Source organism: Pseudorca crassidens, chromosome 9 (assembly GCF_039906515.1).
Source record: "Pseudorca crassidens isolate mPseCra1 chromosome 9, mPseCra1.hap1, whole genome shotgun sequence".
Classification (NCBI taxonomy): domain Eukaryota; kingdom Metazoa; phylum Chordata; class Mammalia; order Artiodactyla; family Delphinidae; genus Pseudorca; species Pseudorca crassidens.
Genome location: NC_090304.1, coordinates 49,531,530 through 49,552,215, shown reverse-complemented (window position 1 = coordinate 49,552,215; position 20,686 = coordinate 49,531,530). Strand labels below are relative to the sequence as shown.

The 20,686-nt window shown below is 39.4% G+C and overlaps 1 protein-coding gene across 7 annotated transcripts in view; it reads left to right on the top strand.

Annotated features, from left to right (window-relative positions):
- Window positions 1-20,686, top strand: part of STIM1 (stromal interaction molecule 1) — a 195,027-nt gene that overhangs the window by 137,805 nt on the left and 36,536 nt on the right. For all 7 annotated transcript variants that reach the window (XM_067750122.1, XM_067750125.1, XM_067750126.1 and 4 more), the window contains one exon: window positions 3,302-3,416. In XM_067750122.1, the coding sequence (XP_067606223.1) occupies window positions 3,302-3,416 (115 nt within the window). The remainder of the gene's footprint in view (window positions 1-3,301; window positions 3,417-20,686) is intronic.

The window sequence follows — 20,686 nt, the reverse complement described above, 5'->3', positions numbered from 1 at the left end:
CTTCTTATTAAATAGCATTTTTCCAAAAAGGGAATAAAAGACAGATAATTTTTTTTAAGGTCTAAGGCATTTATTTATTTATTTTAATTGAAGTATACAATGTTGTGCTAGTTTCTGGTGTACAGCAAAGTGATTCAGTTTTTTATGTATTGATATATGTATGTGTATATATGTGTGTGTATATATATATATGTATATATGTGTATATATATATATTCTTTTTCATATTCTTTTCCATTATAGGTTATTACAAGGTTTTGAATATAGTTCCCTGTGCTATACAATTGGACCTTGTTCTTTATCTATTTTATATATAGTAGTTTATATCTGCTAATCCCAAACTCCTAATTTATCCCCCACCCACCCCCATTTCTCCTTTGGTAACTGTAAGTTTGTTTTCTATGTCTGTGAGTCTGTTTCTGTTTCGTAAATCAGTTTTTTAGATTCTACATATAGGTGATATCATATGATATTTGTCTTTCTCTGTCTGACTTACCTCACTTAGTATGATAATCTCTAGGTCCATCCATTGCTGCAAATGGCATTATTTCATTCTTTTTTATGGCTGAGTAATATTCCATTGTGTATATATACCACATCTTCTTTATCCATTCATCTGTCAATGGACATTTAGGTTGCTTCCATGGAAAGACAGATAATTTAATAAATGGAGTTGGGATACTGGGTAGCAATTTGGGAAAAAATGTTAAGAGTCACAATTTATAGCATACAATACATTGGATGTTAGGCGGTCTAAAGGGCTGACGATTAAAAAATCCAAACATGTTAAATACTTCAGTCAGTTTACCTTTCTAAGAATTGACAAAATCTCCTTGCTCTGGGCCCTTCACCATGTCACTTACCTAATTCTTATTAAAAAGTAGATTCTCTCACCAATTTCAGATGAGACATTGGGGAGCTGGAGAACCTAACCCACACGTGTCAGAAGGAACCTGAGTTTAGTTGTGGGGGGAGGACACAGAGAACTGTTAAACTTAGGCACTGCTCTTCACTCCTCATCTCGCCGGAGGTCTTGACTTCCCTTCAGGATTCTAGCCTCCATGGGAATGTAGCTAGGCCGTACCTATACCCCAGGTAGTAGACTGCACTAGAGCTGTACTCCAGTATGTAGCTATTAGCCACATGTGGCCATTTAAACTTAAATTAATTTTTAAAAAAATTTCTGTTCTTTAGTCATACTAGCCACATTATGAGTGTTCAATAGCTGCCTGTGCCTAGTGACAGTTGTTTGGACAGGACAGATATTGAAGCTTTCCATTATTGCAGAAAGTTGTATTGGACAGTGCTACGTTATAGTTGTGGACATTGTCAAGTTCCTTGTGCTCAGCAGCCTATACCCTGACTAGGTTGAGAGTAATCCAGTGTGGTCTCTCTTCAAACTTCTCTCCTGAGTCTTTAAGCCCAGACGTCTTATGTCTGAAAAACCCAGGGGAGAAAATCATCCCTCGATTATGAGTTTAAGGAATCTGGGACCATTCTGTCAATCATCTGTTCATTTAGTCAGCAACATTTACTGACATTACTCTGAGTCAGACCCTTTCCTTTCTTGGACCCTGGGGATAATGAAAGGTGGATAAGAGACATTTCCGGAAAATTCTACTAAAATGTGTTCTTGTGAGAGTAGTGATCAGAGTTGCGTATTTCTTTGATGTTTGAGGCTCTGTGGAAAGCAGTGATCACTGTTCAATCTTATACATACTAATGTGGTTAAGGATTGGGCTGAATGAGTATCTGTGAAATTAATTACCAGTTAAATTTCTAAAAGCTTTGATTTCTTTTGCTTTTCTTTTTTCTTATAAAAGTATAGTGTGAAAAAAAATCCGCATAACTAAAGGACAGCATATGCGGTACAGGGGAAAACTTTAGACTATAAAGTCAGATACCTTGGGTTGGAATACTAACTCTATCACTTATCAGCTGTAACCCTGGGCAGATGTTTCAGTTATCTAATGCTGCATAACAAACTTCCCCCAAACTTAGTGGCTCCAAACAACAAAAACATTTATTTTATCATGTTTCTGCAATCTCGGCTTGGCTTATCAGGGACAGCTCCTGTGTGTCCACTTGGCATCAGGTGAAGTAACTCAAAATCTAGGGGCTAGTATCACCTGAAGTCTCAGTCACTCACATGTCTGACTCCTGGCTGGAAGACTCAGACAGCTTGTGCTGCTCAGACATTGCTAGCTCTAAATAGTCTTTACACATTATCTCTCCAGAATGATAGCTTCAGAGTAGCCAGGCTTCTTACATGGTGGCTCAGAGCTCCCAAGGCATGTGTCCCCAAAGGGAGTGAGCCAGGTGGAATCTATACTGCCTTTTCTAACCTAGCCTGGGAAGTCATTTGACATCATTGCTGCCACATTCTGTTTGTTAGAAGATGAGTCATTAATGTCAGCCTATATTCAAGGGCAGAAGAATTCAACTTTTATGGAAGGATTGTCAAAGAATTGTGGACATATTTTAAAATCATCACAGCAAGTAATTAAATCTCTTTAAACTTAATGTTTTGAGAATTTGGGGCAAACTGTGTTCTTTAAGACTATTACTGCTTTTGGGCTTCCCTGGTGGCGCAGTGGTTAAGAATCTGCCTACCAATGCAGGGGACACGGGTTCGAACCCTGGTCCGGGAAGATTGCACAGCTGCAGAGCAACTAAACCCACGTGCCACAACTACTGAACCTTGCTCTAGAGCCCGCGAGCCACAACTACTGAGCCTGCATGCTGCAACTACTGAAGCCTGCATGCCTAGAGCCCGTGCTCCACAACAAGGGAAGCCACTGCAATGAGAAGCCCGGGCACCACAATGAAGAGTAGCCCCCGCTCGCCGCAACTAGAGAAAAGCCTGCGAGCAGCAGCGAAGACCCAACGCAGCCTAAATAAATAAATAACTAAAGACTATTACTGTTCTCATTTGTAAAATAGGTGTGATAATTCATTAGTTGTGAAGATTAGATGAGAAAATATAAGCTCTTGGAATGTTGCTTAGTGTGTAAATGAGTGCTCAAAAGTTGTTAATTCTTCCTTTTCCATAATTAAAAAAATATGAGGAAGGAATTTCTTATTCACGTTTATTTTTTTCTCAAACGAAACATATAACAGAGAAGAAAAGGCAGTCTAGTTAGTAAGTAGGACATATTCACATGGAAGGATACATGGGTGATGTGATACACTTGTACATCCGGCAGGTGGGATGTGCTGTGGGTAGCTAGGTGACCTGTGAGGAGATCTTAGTGGGCTGGCTCCCAGGTATCTCTTGTGACTTATGTGCTTTCCCTTGCAGTTCCTGAGGGAAGACCTCAATTACCACGACCCAACGGTGAAACACAGCACCTTCCATGGTGAGGATAAGCTCATCAGCGTAGAGGACTTGTGGAAGGCATGGAAGTCTTCAGAAGGTAATAGGCAGCTTGGTTGTCAATCCTAGTTGCCGGAAGGTTTAGAGAAGAGAGAAGAAGATGGGTAGCAATTTGGCCTTTAAAGGACATGAGTATAAAATGCTTAGTAAAGAGCAAATTACTGAAATGGTTCTACATACAGTCACTGAATAGAGACTGTATAGAGACTGAATAAGACTGAAGAGAGTCACTGTGCTGAGAATGGGGGAAGATGCTCCAAACAGAGTTGGAGTTGTTCTCATTAGAATTCTTATCGAATCCTATCCTATCCCTACACCTCTCCTTACCAGCTCCCCCCATCCCCCAAAGGAACCTCACAGCTTTGGCTGCTTCATCTCCAGAGACAGGGAGTTTGCTGGCCTTTTGAGGCAGCCCCTTTCTTCTGAAGCTCCCCACTTGGTCCTGGCTCTGCTGAGTCCTAGATGATTCAAAGGTTGGGTCGAAGGGCAGTTGAACTCTCTCCCGAGTCTTCTCTTCCAGGTTAAATAGCCCTAGTTCTTTGAAGAAAACATTTTTTTCCAGCCTCCTCTTCATCTTGGTCTCCTGCATATGGACACTTTTGTTAATGTATTTCTTAGATCATGGCTCCTACAGTTGGACGCAGACCCCCAGGTGTGGTTTGATCAGCACAGAGCCGAGCAGGACCATCCGCTTCTCAGTTCTGGACCCTGTGTGTCTGTTAATGCAGTCTGATTAGATACTGGTACCCTCAGCAGTCAAATCACTCTGCTGACTCATGTTGGACTTATTAAATTAAAACTTTAGGGCTTCCCTGGTGGCGCAGTGGTTGAGAGTCCGCCTGCTGATGCAGGGGACACGGGTTCGTGCCCCGGTCGGGGAGGATCCCACATGCTGCGGAGTGGCTGGGCCCGTGAGCCATGGCCGCTGAGCCTGCGCGTCCAGAGCCTGTGCTCCACAACGGGAGAGGCCACAACAGTGAGAGGCCCGCGTATGCAAAAAAAAAAAAAAAAAAAATTAAAACTTTAGCTCTTTAGATCTTTTTCATGTGTAAGACTGCTAAACCGTGATTACCTTTTTTTTTTTTTTTTTTTTTTCCTCCTAGAGCATTTGCTTCAAAATTCTGAGTGAAAGAGCATGTCTAATTGTATGAGGCTTGACAGGGAAGGAAAAAACAGTGCCTTAGCCTCCTTTCCATTTGTGTCTATGGCTAGAGCTTCCTTTGATACTAATAAGAATGGAAGCAATCTCTCCCCTGGGTCTCTTAGGGTATGTCTTGATGCTAAGAAGAGTTAAAAATAAGTGACCACCAGCATTCCTGGTTTTTCAGATGAGGAACCTTAGGCCTAAATTTATTTATTTATTTAATTAAAAAAATTTTTTTTAACATCTTTATTGGAGTATAATTACTTTACAATGATGTGTTAGTTTCTGCTTTATAACAAAGTGAATCAGCTATACATATACATATATCCCCATATCTCCTCCCTCAGGCCTAAATTTATAAAGTTACTTGTTCATTGTATTTAGTAAATAGTGGAGCCAGGACTTAGACCTGGACCTTCTGCTCTCTAGGCCAGTGCTTTTCCATGCCACCGTGGTTGAAAGCACTGGTCTGGTTGTAGAGAAGACCAGTTTTGGTAGGAATGAGGCGGTTTCTATTTTTGTTTAAATTCTTACCTAGGGGGCTTCCTTGGTGGCATAGTGGTTACGAATCTGCCTGCCAGTGCAGGGGACACAGGTTCAAGCCCTGGTCCAGTAAGATCCCACATGCTGCGGAGCAATTAAACCTGTGCACCACAACTACTGAGCCTGCGTGCCACAACTATTGAAACCCGTGTGCCTAGAGCCCATGCTACACAGCAAGAGAAGCCACCACAGTGAGAAGCCTGAACACTGCAAGGAAGAGTAGCCCCTACTTGCCACAACTAGAGAAAGCCCGCGTGCAGGAATGAAGAGCCAGTGCAGCCAAAAATAAATAAATTAAAAAAGAAAATTCTTACCTAGGATTATGGAATTTCAGTTCTGGAAGGGATCATCTATAATATAGATGGAGAACATTAGATTTAAACAGGAAGACCTGGATTTTTAAAAAAATATTTTATTTATTTCTTTGGCTGCTCTGGGTCTTAGTTGTGGTATGCGGTATCTTTGTTGCCACTTGTGGGATCTTCATTGTGGCATGTGGGCTCTTTAGTTGAGGCATGCAGGATCTTTTAGTTGCGGCATGTGGGATCTAGTTCTCTGACCAGGCCGAACCTGTACCCCCTGCACTGGGAACATGGAGTCCTAATCAGTGGACCACCAGGGAAGTCCCAGGAAGACCTGGATTCTAATCCTGGTTGTAGGATGGACAGGCTGATGCTTGTTAACTCTGTTTTTAATCAATTTAGAAGAAGCATAATTTAGCTATGTAGATAGCTTTCTGGAAATTGTTATCCTTGTGGGGGCTTTTGTTTAATAAGCTCCTGAGCAACTCAGGCTGTCTACTGATGAGAGATCAAGCACAGAAATGATCTTTGGAATGATACCAGCACTGCCAGGAAAAATCTTCTAACAGTACTATTTAATTTTAGTTTTCTTCTTTTTCTGTAGTAACTTGAGGCCATGGCGCCTGGGTTTTAAGAGAGGGTGTCAAAAGTCGGAACTTAGAATGAAAGATGGCAGGGAGAGCATTCCTGACCTTCTCTGAAAGCCAAAGAGAAGTAGCTGGGAAGGGAAAGTGACCAAGAGAGGGCAGAAACAGAGGGATTAAATCATAGTATTAGAAAACAGCTCAAGACAACTTTCTGGTAAGGACTTTATTTCTGGACTCAGCAACTAATTGGAACACTACCAAGCATGTTCTAAATGACAGGAAGATGGAAGACAATGGAGTGAGTTTTGCAGAGTTGGTACCCGTTACTGGTGAGCAGAGAAAAACATTTCAATGCACAGTGATGTAGCTCATAGCTAAGCTAGAAGTGATATATATGTACCATTTTAAGATTTGCTCACCATGTGTCATGCCTGATGGTTTGACAAACTAAAAGTGAGAATCTTCTTGTGTACTATTTCTCCCAACAGTTTGTTTCATTCCAAGTAAGGCCTCTAATCTCTCTGGAGTTATGATTTCCAGAGCTACAAAAAACATGTACTATTCTGTCACTGGCTCAAACTGGCTGGCCTGAGTTTTTCTAGATGATGTAGATATCAGCAGTGGTCATTTGTATTCAGAACATTAGCTGACTAATGCCAGTACCATCTATGTGATTAATGTTGTTAACATTTTCTGACTAATGTTGGGGCCAGCCTTTTCTCTGTGTTATTTAGATTTAAGCAGAAAAGGCTGATAATCTCTACATTAGCCAGCTCTGGACTTTAATAATAAAAACAACAACAACAACTACAAAACTACTCTAATGTTTATATCGTATTTAATATGTGCTAGGCAGTGGTCTGAGTGCTTTACAAATATTAACTCTTATTTCTTACAAAAACCTTATGAAGTTTAAATATTACGATTGTCTCCATTTACAGATGAGGAAGATGAAGCAGAAAGAGAGTGATTAAGTGAAATAATGTAATGCAATTTTGTCACTAACTATCCAGGGTTAGTGCAGACTTCATAAGAAAAGGGCACAATACCTAACAAGAATACTGTCACTTCAGACACCAAACTAGCCATAAGCTCTGGGTGTTCCTAGACCACCTGTGCTCTGACCAACTGGCTACAAAATCAGGGGTTCCCACAATCCCCTCAGGTTTAATAATTTACTAAATAACTCTTAGGATTCAGGGAAGTGCTATGCTTATGACTACAATTTCATTATAAAGGATAAAAATTAGGACCAGCAAAAAGAAGACACCCATATGGAAAAGTCTTGTAGGGTCCTGAATGTGGAGCTTCTGTGTCCTCTCCCCATGGAATCAGGACATATTGCCCTCCTGGCACATCAGTCATCAATGCAACCGTGAAGTTCAACCAAGCCTCATTGTCCAGAGTTTTCATTGGGGTTTCCTATAACTTAGGCATGATTGATTGACCACATGATTGAACTCAATCACCAGCCTTCTATTCCTCCCCAAAGGCTGGGCTGATATCACCTGGCTCAAAGCCCCAGTCCTCTAGTCACATGGTTGATCTTTCTGGTGACCAGCCCCCATCCAGAGTCATCTCATTAGCATGAACTCAAGTGTGACCCAAGGGCCTACCATGAATAACAAAGATACTCCTATAATCAGGGAAATTGACCTAAAGATAAAAACCAGCCAAATTCTTTATTATACAAAATTAAGTCATTAAGTAAGGAAGAGCTGAACTAGTAGAGCTGAGGAAGAGTTGAGAACAAGGGCAACTCCAGGGATCCCAGCATCAGGGACTACGGGATTGGCCTCTTCTAATTAGTAACTCTCATATGTCTCGGCTACATTCATTCTTCATCTCTGTCTTTGCCCAAGAGTCAGGTACAGTGGAGGGAGAATCAGATTGGCATAGTTTGGATCACAGACTTATGTAGGGTAGTAATGGTGAGAGAAGAGAGTATGTGTGTGTGGCAAGAGTTGGAGGGTGCTGCAAATTCCAATCTCTCTAAGATCCTTGAGGTAGGGAGAGTAGCAGTTCTTTTTTTTTTTGTGGTACATGTGCCTCTCACTATTGTGGCCTCTTGCGGAGCACAGGCTCCGGATGGCTCATGGGCCTAGTCGCTCCGCGGCATGTGGGATCTTCCCAGACCGGGGCACAAACCCGTGTCCTCTGCATCGATAGGCGGATTCTCAACCACCACCAGGGAAGCCCAAAGTAGCAGTTCTTTAACAGAAGAGATGCCAGGTGAATTTTGTAGAATCTTTGAGCAGTAGAATTGTTGTTTGTATGTTTGAGCCAATGGAAACAGTAACTATGCCCTTTGTAGTGAAGGGTGGTGGGAGGCATTGACCTAAGAGGATTCCCTTCTAAAGCATGGCTTCCATTCTTCTAAACAAAGTGCAGTGTTACTGTTTCTTCTCCCTTTTCGTGGACATGAGATTTAAAAAGATGTTGTCTGCCAAACAAAGCATATTTCTTAATAATTTCTTTACCCATTTTTATGGATCAAAGGCACCTTAACCATCAATTTTGATTCTAACCAAAGAGTATGATTCCAGCTAAAAGCAAAATAACCTGGTATTCTAGTGTCACTCTGAACTTTGTCTTGAGAAGATGTTTTTGTTTTTTTTAAAAATAAATTTATTTATTTATTTTTGGCTGCATTGGGTCTTTGTTGCTGCACACGGGCTTTCTCTAGTTGTGGTGAGCAGGGGCTATTCTTCGTTGCGGTGCGCGGGCTTCTCATTGCAGTGGCTTCTCTTGTTGCGGGGCATGGGCTCTAGGCGCATGGGCTCAGTACTTGTGGCACACAGGCTTAGTTGCTCTGCAGCATGTGGGATCTTCCCAGACCAGGGATCGAACCCGTGTCCCCTGCATTGGCAGGCAGGTTCTTAACCACTGCACCACCAGGGAAGTCCCGAGAAGATGTTTGTTTTCTACTGGGCTTTTGGAAATAAGAAAATAAGCTGACAGATCTCCTATTCAGTCTGTTCGTTTGTAGGACAGGATTTTTTATTGGAGCAGTAGAGCAGTACTGGAGAACCAGGAGGGTTTTAGGGAGAAAACTCAGCAGAACTGGCCTCTCTGTTGACATAACACAGGGAGCCAGGTGGCATTGGACTTTTGTATAAACCATTTCAAAAGTCAGATCAATATAAAAGAGTTGGCATCCCCTTTTTGCTTTTATATAAACCTGACGAGATATCTATTTGTTCTGTTCTTTTAGCTATTTAAAAATTACTTTGCTAAGTGAATCTTCAAGTCATTTAGTTAAATTCCTCAACCATAGTTGTTTGTTGCTATATTTTTTGGGGAAAAGGTACAACTGGCTTTTTCTTTCTCTTACATTCTTTCAGGTATAAATATAAAATTACCATGATGTGTTAAATCATTACATCAACGCTGGTTGTTTTTTGTTATCTGAAGAAAATGAACTTATCACAGTCATTTTCTATTTATATTACATAGCTATTTGAGGGTAAAATGTCTTACTTGTATCCACATTTAATAAAGGAAACTGAGCATCTCTTACCTATTTCTGTTCCCAAGTCCTGAGGATTCTACCTCTTTAATATATTTTATGTGCATCTCCTATGATACTGTTTTAGTTCAACTTCCTCTTTTGAAAGAGATTTATTGAGTTGTAATTGACAATAAAATAAGGTATAAATATTTAAAATGTACAATTTTCAAAGTTCTGACACATGTATACAACGGTGAAACCATCACCACAATCAAGATAGTGAATATATTCATCACCCCTACAGTTTTTCTCACAGCCTTTTGTGATCTCTCCCCTCCTACCTCTCAGACAACTACTGATCTTTCAGCTGCTATAGGCGTGTTTGCATTTTATAGAATTTTATATACATGGAATCATATAATATACACTTAAAAAATTGGCTTCTTTCACTTAGCATAATTATTTTGAGATTTATTCATATTGTTGCATATATAAATATTTTATTTATTTTTATTGCTGAGTAGTAGTCCATTGTCTAAATATACCACAGTTTGTTTATCCATCACCTGCTGATAGACATTTGAGTTATTTCCAGTTTTTGGTTATTACAAATGAAGCTTCTATGAACATTCATGTACAAGTCTTTCTATGGGCACATATTTTCTTTTCTCTTAGGTAAATATCTAGTAATGGAATGGCTAGATCACATGGTAGGTATATATTTTTAAAAAACTGTTGGACCGTCTTCAAAGTAGTTGTATCATTTTACATTCCCAGCAGCAGTGTATGACTTTCAGTGCTTGCACATCCTTACCAGCACTTGGTATGGTCTTTTAAATTTTAGCTATTCTAATAGTGTAGTGTTATTACATAGTGGTTTTATTTTGCATTTAGCTGATGACTAATGATGTTGGGCATCTTTTCATGTGCTTTAACTGCCATTCATATATCTTTTTTGGTGGATTATCTGTCCAAATCTTATGTCTTTTTAAAACTTGGGTTGTTTGTTTTCTTATTGTTGAGTTTTTAGAGTCCTGTATATATTCTGGATATAAATCCTTTATGAGACGTATGCTTCGCAAAGATTTTCTCTCAGTCTATGGCTTATCATCCTCTTTACAGTGTCTTCTAAAGAACAGAAAGTTTTAATTTTTCTGAAGTCCAGTTTATCAATTTGTTCTTTTATGGCTCATGCTTTTGGTATCACGTATAAGGAATCTTTGCCTAACCCAAGCTTACACAAACATTTTCTCCTACCTTTCCTTCTAGAAGTTTTATAGCTTTAGGTTTTACATTTAGGCCTATGATCTGTTTTGTATTAATTTTTGTATATGGTGTTAAGTATGGATTTTAGTTCTTTTTTGTGCTTGTGGATGTCCCAATTGTTCTAGAATCATTTGTTGAAAATTCTATCCTTTCTCCACTGCATTGCCTTGCACCTTTTGTCAAAAATCAGTTGTCCGTATAAACATGGGTTTATTTATGAACTCTCTATTCTGATCTACTGATCTATTTGTCTGTCTTTATGTCAATGCCATGCTATTTTGATTACAATAGCCTTATAGTAATTCTTTCAGTCAGACAGTATTAGCCCTCCAACTTTGTTTTTCTTTTTCAAAGTTGTTTTGGCTGTTTGTCCTTGAACCAGCTTGTCAATTTCTACAAAAAACCCTACTGGGATTTTGACTGAGATTGCATCAGATCTATAGATTAGTTTGAGAGAGCTGACATCTTAACAATATTTAGTTTTCTGACCTATGTACAAAGTATATCTCTCCATTTATTCAGGAGATAACACTTTCAGCAATGTTTTGTAGTTTTCAGGATACAGGTCTTTCATATATTTTGTCATATTTGTTTCTAAGCATTTCATAGGTTTTGTTCCTATTGTAAATAGTATTTTTTAAATTGTGGTAAAATATACATAACATACATTTTACTGTTAAATGGTATTACAAATTTAATTCCTGATTGTTTCTTTATATAGAAATATAATTGATTTTATATATTGATCTTGTATTCTGCAACATTGCTAAACTCACTTATCAGTAGGATACCATCAGATTTTCAAATTAGACAATCATGTCTGCTGGTAAAGAAAGTTTAACTTTTTCTTTTCCAACCTGAATGCCTTTAAAAAATATTTTTCTTATTTGATTGCCCTAGTTAGTATCACCAGTACAGTGTTGAAGAGAAGCGGTAAGAGCAGACATCTTCGTCTTGTTTCTGATATTAAAGGGAAAGCATTCAGTCTTTCGCCATTAAATATAACATTCGCTGTGGGTTTTTTTGTTTGTTTGTCTGTTTGTTTTTGTAAAAGACCTTTGTTACATCAAGGAAGCTACCTTCTATTCCTAGTTTTCTGAGAGCTTTGATCAGAAATGCATGTTGGATTTTATCAAATGAGTTTTCTGTGTCTTTTGAGATGATTGCCTGTTTTTTCTATTTTTGTTTGCTAATGTGATAAATTATATTGACTGATTTTTCCATGTTAAACTAACTGCATTCTTGGGATAAACCCCACTTGGTCATCTTCTTAATATATAGTTGGATTTTACTTTTTAAAAATTTTATTTTTAATTTTTCTATTAAAATGTTTAAATGGAAGTATAGTTGATTTACAGTATTATATTAGTTTCAGGTGTACAGCATGGTGATTTAGTGTTTTTTACAGATTGTACTCCATTAAAAGTTATTACAAGGTAATGGCCATGGTTCCCTGAGCTATACAATATATCCTTGTTGCTTATCTATTTTATACATAGTAGTTTGTATCTCTTAATCCCACATCCCTAATTTTCCCCTTCCTCCCCTTCCCTCTTCCATTTGGTAACCACTAGTTTGTTTTCTGTATTTCCTATTTGCTAAAACTTTGTTTCAAACTTGTGCACCTTTGTTAATGAAGGATATTGGTTTGTCATTTTCTTTTCTTGAAATATCTTTGTTTTTGGTATCAGGATAACGCTGGCCTCATAGAATGCGTTGGGAAGTATTCCTCTTCAATTTTTTCAGAAGACTTCATACAGAATTGTTATATTTTTCCTTGAATATTTGGGAGAATTCACCAGTAAAGCTGTTTGAGCCTGGTGTTTTCCTTTGTGGGACGGGTTTTTTTTTTTTTTTTTTCCTATGAGCTTTTGTAGTTTGTGTCTTCAAGGAATTTGTCCATTACACTAAGTTGTCAAATTTACTGGCATACATTTGCTCATAACATTCCCTTATTATTCTTATAATATGCCTTAAATCTGTAATGATGTATCATTCCTGATGTTGGTAATTTGTGTCTTCTCTCTTTTTTTTACTGATCTTGTTAGATTTTATTAATTTTATTGATCTTCTCAAAGAATCAGTATTTGGTTTCAAGGATTTTCTCTATTGTTGTTTATTTCATTGACTTTTACTTTGAACTTTATTTCCTCTGATTACTTAGGGTTTAATTTGCTCTTTTTTTCTAGTTCGTTAAGGTGGAAGCTAAGGATATTGATTCAAGACCTTTCTTTTTTTTTCTAATATAGGCGTTCAGTGCTATACATTTCCTCTAGGTCCTGCTTTAGCAGCATTTCACAAATTCTAGTGTGTTGTAGTTTTTTGCTTTTTTCCAACTGATTTATTCATAGCATAGACAGAGTGAAAATATCTAAAATGAAAACGCAACTGATGGTAAATGCTTATTTTCACCTTTTTGGGGGGCCTGATATAGTCTCTAATAACTTAGCATCCCTTAATGTGTTCCAACTTGAGGGATTATTTTTGCCCTAGAAATGCATACCTCTGAAATCTGTCTTATATCTTAGTATTGGCTCTTCACTATCTTAGATGATGTGTTTTGTTTTTATTTTCATTCAGCTTAAAATACTTTGTTTGCTTTTTGATATCTTCTTTGATTCATGAATTATTGAGAAGCAAGTTATTTAGTTTCCAAATATTGGGGATTTTTTTAGAGATTTTTCTGTTATTGATTTGCATTTCAAATCCATTGTGGTCTGAGGACATACTTTATATTTAATATTTTTAAAATATTTTAAGGCTTCTTTTTTTTTTTTTTTTGCGGTGCGCGGGCCTCTCACTGTTGGGGCCTCTCCCGTTGCGGAGCCCAGGCTCCGGACGCGCAGGCTCAGCGGCCATGGCTCACGGGCCCAGCCGCTCCGCGGCATGTGGGATCCTCTAGGACCGGGGCACGAACCCGTGTCCCCCACATCGGCAGGCGGACTCTCAACCACTGTGCCACCAGGGAAGCCCCTAAGACTTCTTAAAAAATGTACCTGAACATGATCTATCTTGGTAAATGTTCCATGTGCCCTTGGCATTTGTTGGGTAGAGTGTTCTGTAAAATTCAGTCTGGCCATGTTGGTTTATGGTTTTTCAAGTCTACTGTATCTTTGCTGATTTTCTGCCTACTTGTTCTATCAATTAATGAGAGAGGAGTATTTTAATTTCCAGCTATAATTGTGGATTTACCTATTTCTTGCAATTAATTCTGTGAGTCTTTGCTTCATTTTGAAAGTCTGTTAACTAGGTGCATACAGATCTAGGATTATTATGTCTTCTTGATGAACTGACCTCTTTATTATTATGAAATGACCTTCTTTATCCCTGGTAATATACTTTGCCTTGAAATCTACTTTGATATTAATATAGCTTTCTTTTGAGAATTGTTAGTTTGGTGTATCTTTTTCCATCTATTTTTAACCTATTTGTGCTTTTCTATTTAAAGTGCATTTCTTATAGACAGCATATGGTTGAGCCCGATTTTTTTTTTTTTTGCAATAAGACAGTCTCTGCCTTTTCATTGGGGTGTTTAAACCATTTACATTGAATGTGTTTATTAATATGGTTAGATCTGAGTCCATCATCTTGCTGTTCACTTCCTGTTTTTCCCATCTGTTCTTCGTTCACTCTTCCTTATTTTCTACCCTCTTTTGGATTAATGAGTATTTTTGATAATTCCAGTTTATCTTCTTTGTTGGCTTAACTTTTTGGTTTGTCATTTTAGTGGTTGTTTTAGGAGGTAAAATACACATCTTTAACTTATCACAGTCTATTTTCAAGAGATAATAGTACCTCTTGCCACATATAGTATAAGAACCTCCCAACAGTGTATTTCCATTTCTGCCCTCTCAACCTTAGTTTCACTCTCTGCACAGTGGCCTGGAAATTTTCTCACAGCCATAAGCTGGGGCAGTTGTATGATTTGCCTCATTTGTTTACCAGCTCTCAAGATCACTGTCCATTGTAGGCTGATGTCCAGTGTCTTGAAAACCATTGTTTCATATGTTTTATCTTTTTTTTTTTTTTTTTTTGGTTGTTTCATGAGGCAGGGTGAATTCCATCCCTGTTACTTCATCTTGGCCTGAAGCAGAAGTCTTAGTTTAATCATCTTTTGCTTTGCTTGAATGTTTTCATACTATTCTTCTTGGCCCAGTCTAACTGTACTGCAGTTTGTACTTTAGTTGGTTCCAGAGAAATCTTTCTAAAACAAATATCTGACCAAGTCTCTGCTTTTCAGTGGTTCCCCATTTCTTTTTTAAATAATGAAACAAACATGCTAAGACACCAAATTTCTGTGTGGAGTAAATATTACTAAATGGAACCTGGAGAAATAAAGGTACTGCTAAAAATTTTACAAGTAAATTCCTGCATAATCATATATAGTAACCATATATTATTTTGAAAAGATAAATATTGATTTTTCTATTGGTCAGGTAACAATTTGTATAGAACTAGCTTTTAATTTAAATCACAACTGCTGTCTCATTTGGAACTCAATAAAATATTGAAAGCTCAGTAGTTGTTGACAAAATTAATTATTACAGGGCTTCTCTGGTGGCGCAGTGGTCAAGAATCCGCCTGCCAGTGCAGGGGACACGGGTTCGAGCCCTGGTCTGGGAAGATCCCACATGCCGCAGAGCAACTAAGCCCGTGTTCCACAACTGCCGAGCCCATGTGCTGCAACTGCTGAAGCCTACGTGTCTGGAGCCCGTGCTCCATGACAAGAGAAGCCATCGAAATAAGAAGCCCACACAATGAAGAGTAGTCACTGCAATGAAGAGTAGCCCCTGCTCACCACAACTAGAGAAAGCCCACTCGCAGCAACGAAGACCCAATGCAGCCAAAAATAAAATAAATAAATTTATTAAAAAAGATTAATTGTTACAGAAAATGCCACTGATTTTTTCATGTTTATCTATGAGATGTTAGTCAGATGCATTGACATTAACCCACTTGTAATCTCAGAATGAATTACCTCAATTAGGAAAAAAAGATCAATATGTACATATATGTAAAAATCTGGTTGTCTTCTCTTATATTCTGAGAATTTCTTAATATTTTCATGCTGTCATTCCTTACTCACCTCTGTAGTATTGGCCTCAGTAGGTACTGTTTCTCTCTTCCAATTTGTGCAAACATGCCTGCAAAAAACAAAACAAAAAAATTAACTGAGTACCTTCTACATACCAGGCATTGTGCCAGATTACTTTAACATACCAGGCTCAGGCTCGTTTCTGTGCTCCAGTTATTTTCATATTTTCTATCACTGTTTATCACACATCCTTCTCTGTACCTGCACTGATTTATCTGCAGTTATTACGATATGCCATTCTCTTTCATCCTTTGATGCTTTCTCATATAGTGTTCCCTCTATCTTCCTTTGTTGATCTGGTTAAATCCTACTTGATAATTAAGACTCAATTTCAGTATACCCTTCTTTAGGAAATCTTCCCTGAAAACCACAGGCTAGGTTAGATGCCTTCTGTGTTCCCACAGCCTCTTACATTTATCTCATCACAGCACTTAGCACACTAATTGCAACTATCTGTTCCCCTCCCTTTTTATTTCCCCACCAGACTGCTTGAGGGCATTATCTTATATGATTCCATATCTTAACACATAGCCCAGGACCTGGCCCAGAGCAGGGATGTGGAAGACAGGAGTTTGTCCTTGGGTCTGCCATTGTGTGATGTTATATGAGTTGTTTGGCTCATTCAACATTCCAAACTCTAGGTTCCCTTACTACTCTGCAGCCATGATGTCAGTCTTTCTCTAATCTGGTCTCTGCTAGCCATGTAGCTTCTTTATAGGTGGTGTTCACTAGTGTGTCCTTTTGGGCTCTGAAGACTTGGTTTCTGCCAGGCAGCCTAGTGGGCCTATCACATGAGGCCTAAGTGAAAGGGCCAGATTCTTTTTGCAGTAATGGTTTAGGGCTTGGTATTGGACCATGTTAGAAAACTAACATAGTATCTGCCTTAGTCTAGGCTCAGATGACAAACTGCTAGTGAGAGCCAGAGGGAAACCACTCAGAGAAAAACCACAGGTCTAGGCTGCAAACTGTCTTTAGGGAGGGCCACTGTGGTAAGATTCTGTAGGCGTCTTGGAATGCTCTCTCTCCACAGTAGTCAGATAAAAAGCTAGGCTTTGTGATGCATTTTCTGACTCTCTCTGGCAATCAGTCACTCCTTTCTCTGTGCCCTCACATCACCCCATACATCCCTCTTACCTAGCACTTATCACACTGTATTATACTCATTTAATTTCCTATATGTCTCCTTCTCTAGAAAAGAGCCCTGGATGATGGAGATCATCCAGATTGATCTCTGTAACCAACCAAGGATCTACTAGCGTAGAAGCCAGTGAAAGCTTAGTGAATGAAGGAGTGAATGAATGGTGATAATAATGGATAATATTTGTTTAGCACTTACTGTATGCTAGGAACTTCTCATATCTTCTACACTCTTATGATGTGAGAACTCTGATTCTCACCATTAGGTGACAGAATGAGGCACAGAAAGGTTAGGTAACTTGTCCATGATCTTATATCTAGTAAGTAGCAAATCTTGAATTCAATCCAAGTCACTTGGTTCCAAAGTCCAAATTCTTAACCATTGTGCTATATCTGACTGGCTGACCAAAAGACTGACCAAAGGCTGACCAAGTGACCAACTAACTGACTAACAGCTGTGTGAAAGAGAGGCAAAGAAGGTACTGGTGACTTTTCTGCCAGACATAGTTCTTTTGGGATGTGAGTTTGAAACTACAAAAGTGAGGGCTTTATTTGGAGGCACCACCAGTCCATTAGGGGAAAGACATACTGATTCAGGAGCCCATTTCTTACTGCTTATTCTTTCTCTGACAAGAAAAAGGATTGGCCAAGGCCAAGGATCTGTTCTGGCATATCCCTGGAGGTATCACTATAGCTCATGTGCTAGGAGTAGTACTTACTGTTCCATCTGCCTGGAATGCCCTTCCCCCAAGTATGCACATGGCTCATGACTTCATTTTATTTTCTCCTCAAATGTCATCTTGTCAAAGAGGCCTTCCTTGATCTGGTCTGATATAGCACTACTCTTTATCCTCTTACCCTGCTTTATTTTTCTTCTTGTATTTATCACTACCCAACATACAATTATTTGTTACAGTGTTTTAGTTTGTCTCTCTCCACCAGAATATAAACACTAGGAACCGGTGACTTTTGTGCACTGTTATATTCCTAGCTTCTAGAGCAGTGCCTGGCAAGTAGTAGGTACTCAATAAAAATTTCCCCCCAATGAATAAATGAATTTGGAGTTTTGGACCGACTGCTTTCAAGGCCTTTTATCATTTGGCCTCAGCAGTGCCTCACCCTCCTTGTCCCTATATATAACCCTTGGACTCCAGGCAGATGGGAGTCAGAGTTCTCTGAACAGGCCCCACACTTTATAGTTCTGTGTCTTTGCTCATGATTTTAAAATGGGCTCCAAAGAGTTTCAATAAGTGAAGAGGTAGAGCTGGGTTTTAAGGGTTAGTTGGTGTTTATCAGGCCAGGAAGAGGGAAGAGAGCTTTTCCAGAAACAGCAAAGACCTAGAAGTTTGAGAGCAATGTTCAAGGATAAATAAGTAAATAGTGCAAGATACTGATTCTAGAAGAAGACTGAGAAGCTAAAAGCTATAACAGAGGCAACATGTAGGGTAAAGCTGTGAAGTTTGGGTCAATGGTTTCCAACTGTACAAGACAATCAATTGGGGTGCCCCAAGAGAATATAATAGCTTGTATTTATATTGCATTTATTTTTATCTCATTTAATTTTTATGTATGTTTTACAGTATACCTAATGTTAGTACATATATCTAATTTATAAACAGATATTCTTATATTGGCAATGTGTGCTCAAATTTTTTTTTACATGTAGATTATGTCATTAGAAAGGTTGGAGGCTACATAGTCAGTCACCTTGTGCATTTCTTTTATAAAGGACTATTTGTTGTGGAAAACTCCAGAGGTTGGCTTTCTCCGATTCTGTGTAGTTCTGTTTGTCATTTTGCCCAGAGATGTAGTCTTTGATGTCTCTAGGAGCAAAATGGACAGGCTTAGGGGGATGAGAGAATCATGACCTTAGAAAACTCTCTTTTGCTTGCATGTCCTCCTGGGGTTTGGTCGTGTGAGTCACTTGGAGTCTCTATCTGTACTAAGCTCCCCTGGTCAAATTCTGTCTCCTTTTACTGTCAGCCACAGCTCTCTGTACTTGCTGTTACCTTCTTCCTCACTTCGGCTCAGGGATTCTTCCCATTTTCTCTTTTGGAATGAGAAAGCAGAACAAGATTTTTAACTTTTAGATACTTGAACCTTAGGAACAAGGGGCCCTAATATCTCACCTTGACTGTTGAGTGAGATCTTCATGCTGGGACACAGTGTTGCTGTCTGACAAGGATGCAGCTCGTCCTGGCTTACTTTTTCAGACTGCAGTGACTCTGAGTGGGCAACACCATACTGCCAAGCCTTACCTAGGTAGGGCATCTGCCAGGTAACAGAATAATATGTGGAGCACAAAACCCAAAAAACAAGTGCCTTGAGGTTTGTCCTGACATGCTGAAGTCATCATCCTTTTCTGCAAAGCTTAGTTCTGTAGGGACTTACTATGTTCAGAGTCCATCCTTATTGGAGTGTAGTGGTCTCCTTACAGACCCTCTGCCTCACTTAGTGTAGTGTTTAGAGCAGTAGTTCTCAGTGGGGCGCAGTTTTGCTCCCCAGAGAACGTTTGGCAGCATCTGGAGATACTTTTGATTGTTATGACTGGCAGCATGCTACTGGCATCTGGTGGGTAGGTGCCAGGGCTATTGTTAAACATCCTACAATGCATAGGACAGCCCCCAACAACAAAGAATTAACCTGTCCAAAAGGTCGGTGCTGCAGAGACTGAGAAACCCTGGTCTAGAGTGACTTCTGTCTCCACTGCAGTGTAGGGCACAAGTGGAGGAGTTCCTGCATGCCAAGCGTTTATGCTCAGGCTTGTATCAGGTCGTCTTCCCCGTAGACAGAAGACCCTTGTGGCACCGCTGGCCTCAAGCCTTTCAAGCAACAATATGTGACGTGGCCTTTCTACTCCATACGCCATGCTGGGTGAGGCCAAGCTCCCTTGACAGTAGTGGAAGGAATGTGTTCTCTGCACTTTGCAGGCTAGCACTTGTCTGTCTGCCTCACATCTTGTGCCACTCTGCTAGGCCTTCATTACCTAACACTCTGGACCGTAGCAAGTGATCACGTTTATAATGTATGTGGAGATATATTCATTTTCAGGAATAAAAGGCCAGTCTATTCTACTTTCCTCAACACTTCTTTAACCCCAGTTCTGTCATCCCTCCTATCCTAAGCCCTAGGACTTGAGCATATCTTTTGGAAATTAATCTTTCTCTTCCCTCCAATGTATTCTAGACTGGAAATTAGATATTCAACCAGGCAATGACTAAGCACTCACCGCCTAAGCCTCCGGGATCTTGTCTTCTAGGATGCAATCAATCTGAGTGCACTAGACCTGCCTCATTTCCTCTCCCGGAACCTTTCCTGTGCCTCTGCAAATGGTCTAATCTACCTTCAAAGTCTCTCGGCTTCAGAACTTTCCTCCTGAGCTCCAGCAGCTTCTTGAGGACATGGAGAGATTAGAGCATTTTTGTCTTCTATTGTTTCATTCGGAATGTTTCTCTGAGTGTCTGCTTTGTACCGTGTGCTGGGCTCCCCTATGGGAGATAGAAGGATGAAGGGTCAGAGCCCAGCCTTCCAACTTCTCTAGTTTATATGCGAGTGACAGAAACAACCTAAGATCTGAGGTGTGCCTACCAGAGGAATGCTGATTTTTGGACAAGCATTTCAGAAGTTAACCTCCACCTGAGCTGTATATTTGTCTAGGAGGATTGTGGCTGCTGTCTGGAGGCCCACATTCAGAACATTTCTGGAACTCCTCATTTAGGGTAGTTATTCTTTCAGTAAATTCTTATTGATGCCACTGTATAAGAGGCACTATTTTAGTGACAAAG